General features: G+C 41.6%; 1 protein-coding gene across 1 annotated transcript; it reads right to left on the reverse strand.

The window, feature by feature from the left end:
- Positions 1 to 866: 866 nt before the first annotated feature.
- Positions 867 to 10719, reverse strand: RWDD1 (RWD domain containing 1). Its single transcript, XM_075707819.1, has 7 exons — positions 10610 to 10719; positions 8704 to 8769; positions 7329 to 7459; positions 6181 to 6324; positions 4952 to 5084; positions 3087 to 3149; positions 867 to 1309 (listed from the first exon to the last, which is right to left on the reverse strand). The coding sequence occupies exons 1-7, from the start codon at positions 10680 to 10682 to the stop codon at positions 1197 to 1199; spliced, it is 723 nt and encodes a 240-aa protein (XP_075563934.1). The 5' UTR covers positions 10683 to 10719; the 3' UTR covers positions 867 to 1196.
- Between the last annotated feature and the right edge of the window lie 1463 nt (positions 10720 to 12182).

Genomic DNA, 12182 nt, shown 5'->3' on the forward strand with positions numbered 1-12182 from the left:
TTACTTGGAGAGCTGTCTTTTGAAACCTTCATCCATACCGTCATCCTTCTAGCTGATGCAGTCTCAAACACAGCATGTTTAAACACCACCGTTCTTGCAGTGTTTTGGGTTTTTTGGAGGTGGGAAGGGAGGAGTCGTCTAACATCAAGCCATTAGCTCCATAAGCGACTCTGCAGGATGGTTAACATGCACGAGTTGATGTGTGGCTTTACTGTGTGTTGTGCTAACCTTTATGGGCTGCCAACACGATGCTTCTAGAACACCACCCGTTACATTCAAACTATAAGCACTCTGTAAATCCCGGTACTGTATTCTGCACTCCACTCACAGTGTTTCAGCATAGTCTGTTGCAAAGCAAACTAATTTTCCTAGAGTGGGGTTTCTTCTTTTCCATGGAAGTTCATTGATGACCAAGTTCACAAAAAAAAAAAACCAAAACCCACCCCCCAAAAAACCCTCTCTGAACAAATCAACCAAACTTTTTAAGTGCACTTCATCTCATTCTGAATTTTTTCCTACAGACTTGAACTAGTCATTTTGAAACTATTATCCTCAACTACAGCAGAAGATTTTACTCTAGTAGTATGGAAATGGTTTCCACTAAACTTTAATAAGGCTGTGCCTTATTAAAAGGTGACTAGTGCTGCCTATCTACAGCTGACAGGTTGGGGCACCGGAACTGACCTGAAGTGTTATAAAATTCCACAATAGGAAACAAACAAACAAACAAAAACCCAACACCCCCCTGCCTGCACATTATACGATCCCTTTTATTCACCAAAGCTGCCCATGTATATCCTAGGTGGAAGATAGCAGAACAGCTGCTCAGCCTTCAGATGCAGGTGTTTAGCGCTTCCTATATCTTTCCATCTTGCTCGATGTCACATCTCTTCAAAGGACAGTTACAGAAATGGGAAGGAAAAAATAAGAGAAAATAGAACAGCATTTTCAGACAGATCAATATTCTTCAAATTTTTCATTTGAAATATTAAAGTAAATTTATTTATGATGAAAGTCATCAGAAGACCATTCTCCTGGATTTAAAATATTTTGGTTTTTTTCTTTGGAAAAAAAGAAAAAAGAAAAAAAAAAGAAAACCGATACACTTTACTAAAACCACAGATGCTGTGGCTTTCCTGTCTGCCTCTCTCTCCTTACATATGTCCATACTGATGACAGAGCCAGTTCAAAAAGGTCTAATCACTATCTAAATTAACAGGGTTGTAGTCAGGGTCATCCTCTTCATCCTCCAACTCTAAATCATCCATTTCTTGGAATAAAGATTCATCAACTTCCACACTGTTTCCAGCTGCAAAGAACAGAAAAATAATTTATTTTCATGCAAGCAGAAAAACAGTACCTGAACAACAAAATACACAACACTTTTTCGTATTCATTATTCAATGTAGGTAGCTGTTAACTTACTTGGCTTTTTATATTTCAAATAGTTATGGAAAAAGAAATGCCACTTCTTATCTTTTTACAGCTAAAGTGAAGCTTTTTTCCCTCATACCAAAACCCAGTCAAGAGAAATGTCACACAGGACCTCAGAATCCAGTGGAAGAGCAAAGTTAACATTTATAGTTCCCAGAAGCAGAGATTCTTTCTCCCAGGTACCGTCAAAGTAGGAGGCTCAGGACCCCACAGCTGGAACAGTTACAACTGTCATAGCCACAGAAACATGTAAGGTTTATTAATAAAGAGCCTTACACACCATTTACATATCTAAGTTTGTTTTCAGATTTAAATTTTAAAAGCAAGATGAATGTTTGTATGCTTTCACATTTTCTTCTGAAAGAGATGATGCTGACCTAAGGATAAAACTTGAGGACCATTGCTATTTTATTTGTGCGTATCAACAGTGACATCTTCCGGCCACTGAATAGGTTTCTGTTCTTTCCCTGGATTTGAAAAAGCCTTTATAACCGTTTCCATCTAAAAGATAATGCCATTATCCTGTTTAAGCTGTGAAAATTAGTATTACTTATTACACGCTATTGTATTACTAAATTGCAGCTAGTAACCTGTTGCATTTATGATAGAATGCAAACAACAACAAGGACAGTTTTTAATCACCGATAGCAACGGGATTAAAAGCTAATACATTAATCCCAAATCATTTGGGCACAGAGCCCAAATACAGAGGTCTGTTCCTCCCGAGACAGCCAAATGTTCCATCAACAACCCATCTTCACTTTAGGCACTTTGGAGGAAGACAAGGTTAAATTATGCCCTCTAACTAAAAGAAACTCAACTCCCCCATTACTGCCATTTCAAGTTTATACTCACTGATGTTCATAACAACTTTTTTTTTTGTTACTTGCAGAGAAAATTCTTGACTCTTTTGCATGTGTTTTGCAATACCAGTAGATAATGCAGCTACATTAAAGAATTGTCTTAACTCAAAAATCAGTCTTTTAAACTAGGATACTAAAAGGCAGTACAGAAAATGAGAGAGAGAATGTGACTATGAATAGATTTGATTTATCTCCAACAGATTTTCCAAGTTCAATATCTTTTGGCACAGGCTTACAAAATTTTCAGCTAGCACCAGGTCAAGTATTTTCGGTAAGATACTAGACAAATCTGCACAGAAACACGAAGAACAACTGGGTTGCACAGAGGCAAACAGCATTTAATTTGACCTGCCAGAAGTTTACTATTGGTGTTGAGGTTCAGAGAGAAGGAAACACAACTTCAAGATCTGTACCTGAAATCAGGGGTAAGAAGGCTGGCTATTAGAAAAAAAAGGAAAAGCAGGGTTTGGTTGTGGTTTGGTTTTGTTGTTTTGCTTGGTTTTGGTTTTGCTTCCAGTCCAAACGCTTCAACAGAAGTAAGATCAACTCAAGCCCAAAACTGCAAATAAATATGCTTTAGCATCTTAAAAATGTTGTTTGTTTGTTTTTGAAAGAAGTTAAAATCACTTCTGTTCAATCTGCAAAACAGTACTTCTTAGAACGTTCTTCCAATGTAAAAGTGACACTGAGGTAAGTTGTTAAGTCAGAAATATAATACAGATTTTGCTTAGGAATTTTGACCTATTTTAAGCCACTGCCTTTCAGTTGTGGAAACAAACAAATATTTACCTTCCTCCAAGAACTGGATGTCAGAGGTGTCAAGGTTGTGATCCATTTCAAACAGCTGTTTACCTAGCAATAAAATAAAATTTAAAAAAATATAAGCAAGTAGAATTATGAAATAACTGTCAACCTAAGGCAACAACAGTTAGCACATGTATTTTAGGCTTTTCAGATTAACCAATTTGAGCAGGTTTTTCTTTCTTTTTTTTTTTTTTTTTTTTCCCCCAGCTGCTCATTTCTGTTAAGTCCCCCTTTCTGTTTTTTTGACTATTCATCCAGGATTCTTCCATGCCAACAGGCCTCCTCCTCTTACATGGGAAATGGGTCACTGTTTCTTATAGTTACTTCAACGTTACTAAGGCTTTAATAACGTGGGGTTGGAAAATTCACACCGTACTGCCCCACAGCCTTTGCTCAGTCTTTATTGCTTTAGTCTTCATCTCGCATTCCACAAGAAATCCTCTATGGGAACTGGAAAGGAAATTAGCTGCCTCCTCCATCTTTTTCCATATATCCTCCCCATTCAAAAAGCAACTTGGACCTACACACAAATCACCAGCTCCTACACACACACACACATCTGTGAAGGAAACATCACACAAGGCAAATGGAAGCCTTTCTAATTGGGAGGTAAAGGAAGAAAAGCTCAGGACTCTTTCCACATAAACTACCCATCTTCCATCTATATTTGCGTTGCTTACACAAGCTTCCACCAACAAGACTGGTTAGTGTTCATGGTAAAACATTTAAGACACCTTTTACTTCTACTGGGGTTGCACTCATGACATCTGAAAATAAGCCTGTTTTTAGTTTTGCAAAGGGAAGCTTCTATAAACTAGACTTGTATAGAGGAAAATAGACACAGCATGCTGACAATAAGTTTAAGAACAACAAAACTAGAAGCAGCTGAATTTCTACTCTCTCATCTTTGTAGATTCCCAAATGCACTCCCTTCAGAGGGGAATCAAGCATGTTGCCTGCCCTCTACAGCTTTTCATGAAACTTACTACAACTAAACTTTCCATCTCTCTGTCAAATTTCATTAAAACTAGCCAAAAGTTTCAAAAGCCTTCAGAAGACAGGAGAGAAGATAACACTGATACAGCACAATCACATTGGTCATATTTTCTCAGGTAATCAGGTTAAAAAGTAGATCCAACATCACAAGAGAAGCAGTCCGAAGTTAAGCCGTGGAGAGTGTGGAGGAGGATGCCCAAGATTTAAGTTTTACCTACAGGTTCTCATAAGAAAAGTAATTTCCTCCACATTTTGCCCACTGGATACAGAGTTTACTTTCTGCTGGACAAACTGTGATCTACAAAACAGAGCCTGAAACCACTGCTATGACAAGCTCTTCCCCAAAATATCAGAGCCATTCTCACTAGTCATCATAAGCTTGTCATATGCAGCAGCCAGCCTCTGTGTTGCTTCAGTCCAGCAACAGCATCCCGAACTCCTACATGCGCTTGAATAATCTGAAGTCACTGTACAATCCAGTGCAATAAAGGCCAAATCAATAAACTGTCTGATGTAGACTCTTCCTGTCGCTTAACAAACCCCAACTATTTCTCCCAGAACAACGCTTGTCAGTAGCAGCTCCAAGTGGTATACTGTCTGGCACAAAACCAAAGAAGCTTAAACACACAGTTGGGGAACCTTAATGACTTCAGCAGAAATTCTGCATCTATTAGCTTTGTATTAAGCCCAAAATCAGCACTCAGAAAGACTTCATGCGACATGGAGGACAACAATCAAATCCTGCATTAAGAGTTTATTTACTACCATCATCTTTCAGTGTAAAAATTACTTTTAGGCTTGTCATTACAGTCTGGTACCATTGCAAAAACTTCAGGACCAGTTTTAAATCATACCGCTTAATTTATTTTTGCCCGCTTGTTCTTCTTCTTTCATTTTTTTCCTTTTTATTTCTAGGAGTTCTGCATCAAACTTCGCTTTCCAATTCAGGAAATTCTCAATGGTAACAGGAGTGCCATGAAAACGTTGCTGAAAGAACAGAAAACAAGGCTGCAAACACAACTTGCAAAGCTACGAGTGAAGATGAGCATTCTCTTAATTATTTAAATTACAACCTTCCAGAAGCACTGCTTGCTGTGAAGTATTCTGAGAAACTAATCCTAACCCTGAGAATATACAAAGAACATATTCTTACTGTTTTTTGTCATGGGACTCTCCCTTCAGAGAGCTGTACCGAGGTGGAAATTCTTACGGAAAAACCCTGTTTACTACTTTTGGACGTACAGTGCAATAGTTAGCTACACACCACTAATACAGGTTATCCGTAAGTAGGCAGCACTTCTTATAGAATCACAGAATCGTTTAGGTTGGAATAGACCTTTAAGATCATCCAGTCCAACCATTAACTCTTAAGCGCAATCTACACCCAAATATTTTCCATTAAAATACATTAACCCTTCTATCTTGTTGAGACAGAAAAAAGGATTTTTTTATTCCAGCTATTTTTCTACCATTTTCAGAAATACTGAACCTTCCAAGTCCTACCACCCTCTAGCTATTTCTGAGGAAGAAAGTGAAGATTCAGTAGTTGGACTTATCACAGCACATTGCATGAATGGAAAAACTATTCCACAGCAGCTGGTAGAAAGGACACATGCTGGGAGGACAAACCAGTCTTGAAAACTGGTCCCACTGCTTCCACCCTACTCACTCAGTCTACTAAGGAAGAGAAACTTCCTCAGACCGTGCAGCCTGTGTGCAGCATGCCATATTCTTGCCTTTTTTGCTCCCCATGCCCTCTTGCCTCTTCAAGCAAAAAACTGGCTACAGCAACTTTGATTTCATGTGGGAAAAATCCCTGCCCCTGCCTTAGGAAGTAATGCTAGAAGGGACTGTGAACATGCAATAAGTCTCTGAAGAGACTGCTTTAGTAAATGGGGGGGGGGGGGGAGGGAGAGTGGAGAATCTCTTACGTGCACTAAAGAATTTTCTAGTCCTTAAGTTTTAATTATATCAACTTTGGGATAGATGTTCCTCTCCACTGCAACTGAGAATTGCTCCTGCATCAAACCCACACATTTAAAAAAAGCAGGAAATTTTTAGTTGAAAACATTTTTTTACATACTTTCTCTTCTTCTTCTGCTTCTCTTTCTTTCTGTTTCTTTTCTTCTTCTCTTCGTGTTTTTATTTGATCCACTATTTCATTTAATTTCTCCTGTACTGCTGAGACTAGAGTGAAGATCATTACCATTCCTAAATTTTCTTCTGCCTACAACACAAAGAAGGCAACTTCAATAGGAGAACCTCAAACCTTCAGCAGCTGAATGCATAAATACGTTTAGAAAGCAGTGCAGATAACGCAGCTGAGGCACTCTGCACCAGTCTCAAAAGCTCCCTGTAAAATACAACTCAGCTGGCCAGTTAAGCCAGTTAAAGTTACCCCCAAATGGCTGTGCAGCAAAACACCAACGATGAACACCTGTGTTCCAAGGTTATCAACATATTACAGACATCTGGAAGGCTTTTTCATGAATAAAACAAAACCTATAGTAGGAATATAGTTCCAAGATTTGAATATTACAAACCATAAGAGACAACAGTCACTCAGAACCTCTTCTGTCCTGAAATGGCTTATTCCTTAATCTCATTACATGCCCTTTTGAAGTGGGACAGTTTCCCAGGAAAAACAGAAAACATCAGTTGATGGAAGGAAGGTTTTATGAAGTAAACTGAAAAGAAAGAATGCCTACTGAACATATTATGGCAGCTTTAAGGCAGGGAGGACTTGTCAAGAATTCCTGAAACCAAAGAAGTGTTTCCTTCTCATTCCTTCACAATGCACTCTCACAGATCCCAAAGGCTGAAGAGATCCCCTTGCCCCCAAAATAGTGATGTTATTAAAAAGAATCGAGAATCAATGTAGCATTTTTTAATCTTTCCCAATAAAATTGAAGTGGCTTATTTCCACAAATGCTATATATGAGTTAAACAAATTCACCTTAAGCTAGAACTGCAGAACAGGGGAAGCCCTAGAGCACTTCCATTTCATTATCATACCTGTGCACACTGAATTAGCCCTATATTTTACCTCATTAACATAATTTACCTCAATAATGTCATTTACCAAACTCAAACCTCAAAGCTGGTCCCTACAGTATGGAATAGGTTTCAAATCAGTAGCACATACCTCAGAAAACAACTGATTTGAGACATAAATTTTGGCTAAAGTGTGAAGTGATATCAAGCTGAACTGGGATATTCCATTTTCCTTACCTGTTGTTCTAGTAGTTTTATTATGTCCGTGACATCATTATCGTCAAGATTCTCCTGTGAGACAATTTCATAAAGTGGAGTTTCATCAGGATATTTTTCTCTATAGGTAAATTTAAGGGTTGTTTGGACAGCTACAAGATAAAAAACATGTATTCTTATGGTGGTAACTCTACATAACTTTAATCGTATATTTTTCCGTTGCATCAGCAGCCTACAGATTTTTAAATATAAAATAGTCTTGTCTTAAAGGAACAGTCATCTTACATAGATGTTAAAACTATATGAACAGATTTAAATATAATGCAAGAGTTCTCAGAAATTAAGACCATGAAGTTTACCCTTACATAAACTATTACAGGCTATTAATGTCTGAAAGGTCTTTAGAAAGACTGGAAAACCTTCTGTGGCATGGAGGGTACTAAAGCAGTAATCTCTTTGCCCTCATATTCCACTTAAAGCTGGAGAAAAGGAGGAAGAGTCCTAACAACAGATCTAGAGAGAATCTCACCATATTAATGCCTTAAATTCTGCATGCCTCGCTGGTTGATCAACCGTCACCCCTGGGTACCAGGGCTCCACATAAATCATATGACAAAGACACAACATCCAGCGGAAGTTCTTAAGCACAGAACTGCCTAAGGAGAATGCATTCAACCTGAAACCACCCAGAGCTAGGGTAATATGGAAACAAGGAAAAAGAGAAACAAGTTCCTTTCACACATTCTGCCAGAATACCATGGAGAAGACCTCCTTCAGTTCCAGAATCACAGTTCCAGCAGCTCAGCAGTCTCTTCAACACAGACACCTGCTCCAAGGAGGACTTGCTCCTCTAAAACTGAAGGAGACAGCACCAGTTCCTTCCTTCTGATACAGTAACCCAGAACAGCAGCTCTCAAACTTACCTGGAGCAAGGCTTGCTTACAACAAGCCCATGCAACCATCGATACACAACAGATACACAGGGACTTGGGACCCACAGCTCTTTGCTCTAGAACTGTTCCTTAAGGGCTGCATATTCACAATACACAGACTCAACTCTCCCATGTGGCAGGTATACATACAGTTGCTAGAAAACAAATCACCTCACAACATGGCTGTAAGCTACTACAGGGACAATGACAACCCATATTTTTGAAGCTACGCTACGCTACGCTTTTGAAGCTAAGCTGAAGCATTTGAGATTCAGCACATCAGAAAGTAGCCCTAGTGAGAGCGTGCGACATTTCTGTAAACTAAACACAGATCACCAGAATCCCTGAACTACATTTTGTAAGGAATGCATGCTGGATCATGCCCCTAAAAGGACTTAAATAGAGGTATACCTAGTTGTTGGTGATAGAATTAGGCTTACACAGAAACTCCATGATCAACTTACTTTCATCATTTTCTCCCGCTTCAGATGTCACAGTGATTGTGAAAGTCGTTGGCTTTTCTGACAACACTGTTCAAAGAAAAGAAAAAGAAAAAAAAAAAAAAAAGAGAGAGAGAGAGGTTCCTTAAATCAGACAACTACTTCACATCATTAAAACTGAACTTCTCAAGGACTAATGAAGCAAGGAAGCTCTAGATACAGTGTTAAGGGTCTTTTTACCCTATTAATAAATACTTTTCAATTAACAGCTATTTTCCACGTGATATGATGTTTGGAGTGCTCTTTGAATGAGAGCATATAACATCAACGATACCAAAAAGTTTCTCTTTTGGAAGTTTCACTTTTCCAAAAAGCACAAATCTACCTACCATCAAATGACTTATGTTAGTGCACTGAACGTGTGCAGAAAGCTCCCAAAACTAATTTGCTTTATTGCACTAGACATGTGCGACAAGCATCCAGTGTACTCTTGACCCTGGACTATTTTTGCAGTATGTCTGCACCTATTTCTATATTTAGAACAGCTTAATGTAATAGATGCTTCTTAAATCAAAAAGGAATGCATAGTGCTTTCCTTCAAGAACGTACTACCCAAGTAATGTACTAGAATGAAATTGCATGAGTGAGGCAGCTAGAAGACAGGCAACAAGTGGCTCTACAGAGATGCACAAAATGCAAGCCCTGCAATCTAAAGTTTCACAGACTAGAAACCTCATCGCACAATTGCGGGTTGCAGACCATATCCTCAAATAAAGACTGCTCTGTATCACTGTTATAACCTATGTCCAATCTAGTACATATGTTTTCACATATTAATTGAATTTTTCCTAATTGCTAATGCAATACTACTATTACCATCTTTTTTCCTCCCTCTTATTTTGGGCATAAGAGCATCACATGAACGAACAATAACTCAGAGAAAGCTCTGGAGTAGAGGTTACATGAAAGTATATCACTTCCATATCAGTATCAGTGATTCAGCATACCCAGCCACCAGAGATCAATTCATATACCTTTAACATAAAACTGAAGAACCTAAAAGATTTTCAGATTAAAGCAATGAGCAAACGTACTAGGCAAACGTCTGCATGATGAAGTTACTGCCAAGTAAGATACAGTGGGACTTTGGGCAGAGCAGATACTGCGCAGGAAGGAAAAAGAAAGTGCACAGGTTTTTCTACCGTTGAAATTCTTTGCATACTGAGCACCATAAATCACGTTGGATTAGCTAGCATGGTAGATACTCTTAATTGTTTGATGGTAACTAGGAAGCCCTGAAAATCTGATGAACCAACGTATCAATCATACAAAAGTTTTAGCAATGTAACATACTGCACCCGGGAATTAAAGCACGGCTTTGTTCCACCACTGATCTGCAATGGAATAGGGCAGGTACTGGCGATGCGCTTACAGAGGGAACAGCATCTTTAACTACCCCAAAACACCCCGTGCTTCACGGCCGTGAGATGTTATCGGAAAGGAAAGCTGGTGGACACACTCCCCAATTCCCGCCTGGGGCCGCATCCCTGGAAAGGTTTCTCCAAAGAGCATCCTCCCACCAGCCACAGCTCGGGCTCAGGTAGGGGAGCGGGAGCCCACGCTGGGCTGCTGCACGGCGGCGTTAAACGCCGCTGAGGCGGGCATCGCCCCCGCCGGCAGCCCAGACCGCGGCGAAAAACGCCATCAAGTGCTTGGGCTTTCCCGCCTGGGGAAAACCGAGGGGAAAAAAAAAAAAAAAAGACGACAAATATTCAACCCGTGCAGCTCCACGCAAGGAGACGCCCGCAAGAGCCGGGGCAGGCACGGCGCAGGGGGGCGGCTGCCGCCCGGCGGGGCCTCCCGCTCCCCCCTCATACCGGCTCGCCGCGGCCGTGCGGCGGAGCGGGGCCGGGGCCCCGCCGCGGCTCACCCGTGAAGGAGTCGGGGTAGATGGACTCCAAGGCCTCCAGCTCGTTGCGCTGCTCCTCGCTGTAGTCGGTCATCGTCGCCCGCCGCCAACGGCCATGGGCCGCCCGCACCGCGCAGCGACCGCCGCCGCTCACCGCGCATGCGCGCTCCCCTCCGCCATCGGCTAGGCACGCCTAGCGCCGGCCGCGCGTCCCTCGATCGGCGGTGGATGGCTTTGGGCTGAAGGGGCGGCCGTGGCGCGGGCGGCGGGGCTCCGCCGTACTGGTTTTCGGGCGCCCTCACGAAGGGCGGTCGAGCGCGCTGCCCGCTGGCCGGCTGGTTCTAGAACTTGCTGCTTGGCGTTCGTCTCTGTGGGCAGAACGGACTTGGTGTCTTCAGCCGCCCGTACCCTGACGTGCTCGAGAAACCGTGTCGTCATCACCTGCGCCACACCTGCTCTGCCTTCCCGCCACCCGGCTGGGAACAGCGGTGTTTTGAATAGGTGAGGTAGTCAGGCTCTGTAACTCGGACTTCCGAGGGTCTGTGGGCTCCCACCTGCAGAGGCGGGCTTCCCAGTTACCTTAAAACGTGCGCTGCTGTGAGGCCGGTACTCGCTGTTTGTCACTCTTCCACTGGACATTTATAGAGGTCAGCAAACTGAAGTGGATTCAAAACTGTTGCTTTAGGATTAGCATAAGGGTGCCGCGGAGGCAGCTGAATGCCATTTCAGCCTGCAATTGGAAGTCCCTGTGATGGAGCTGGAAAAAACAGTCGGTGATGCAGTTTGGTGTTAAAAAGCACCTGCAAACTTTCCAGGAAACGTTCATAGTGATTTCAGAAGTCCCATCGCATAAGCGGCATCGTTAATGTAAGTACAGAACAGGAGTCAAGACTAGCAATATTGGGAGCTCCCATACTTGGGGTTTACCTGCAAGGATGAATTTAAGACTGTTGAGGATTAAACAACAGCAGACCCTGATGGGTACTTGGTACACTGAGTAGTTTTAAGGTACATCAGTTTCCTGGGCATATGGCCAGCGCTTTTCCCTCAAGTGCGTTTTAGAAGCCCAGAGTCTCCAGAAAACTTTTACCATGGACATAAAGAGAATCATTCTCACTTTAAGTGAGCAAACTGCAATTCTAAATTGATTTTGGGGTAAGAAGAGAAGGCTGCGAGAAGACCTTATTGCAACCTTCCAGTACTTAAAGGGGGCCTACAGGAAAGATGAGGAGAATCTTTTTAGCAAGGCCTGTTGTGACAGGACAAGGAATAATGGATTTAAACTAAAGAAGAAGAGATTTAGACTAGACATTAGAAAGAAATTTTTTACCATGAGGGTGGTGAAGCACTGGAACAGGTTGCCCAGAGAGGTGGTAGAGGCCCCATCCCTGGCAACATTGAAGGTCAGGTTGGACGGGGCTCTGAGCAACCTGATCTGGTTAAAGCTGTCCCTGCTCACTGCAGGGGGGTTGGTCTAGATGACCTCTAAAGGTCCCTTCCAACCCAAAGCATTCTATGATTCTATGATCTTCAAGACCAAACACATTTATCAAGATCTGCAATTTAACTTACTTCTGGCTCCTGTATTTTCTAG

The sequence above is a fragment of the Pelecanus crispus genome, chromosome 3 (assembly GCF_030463565.1).
Source record: "Pelecanus crispus isolate bPelCri1 chromosome 3, bPelCri1.pri, whole genome shotgun sequence".
Lineage (NCBI taxonomy): Eukaryota > Metazoa > Chordata > Aves > Pelecaniformes > Pelecanidae > Pelecanus > Pelecanus crispus.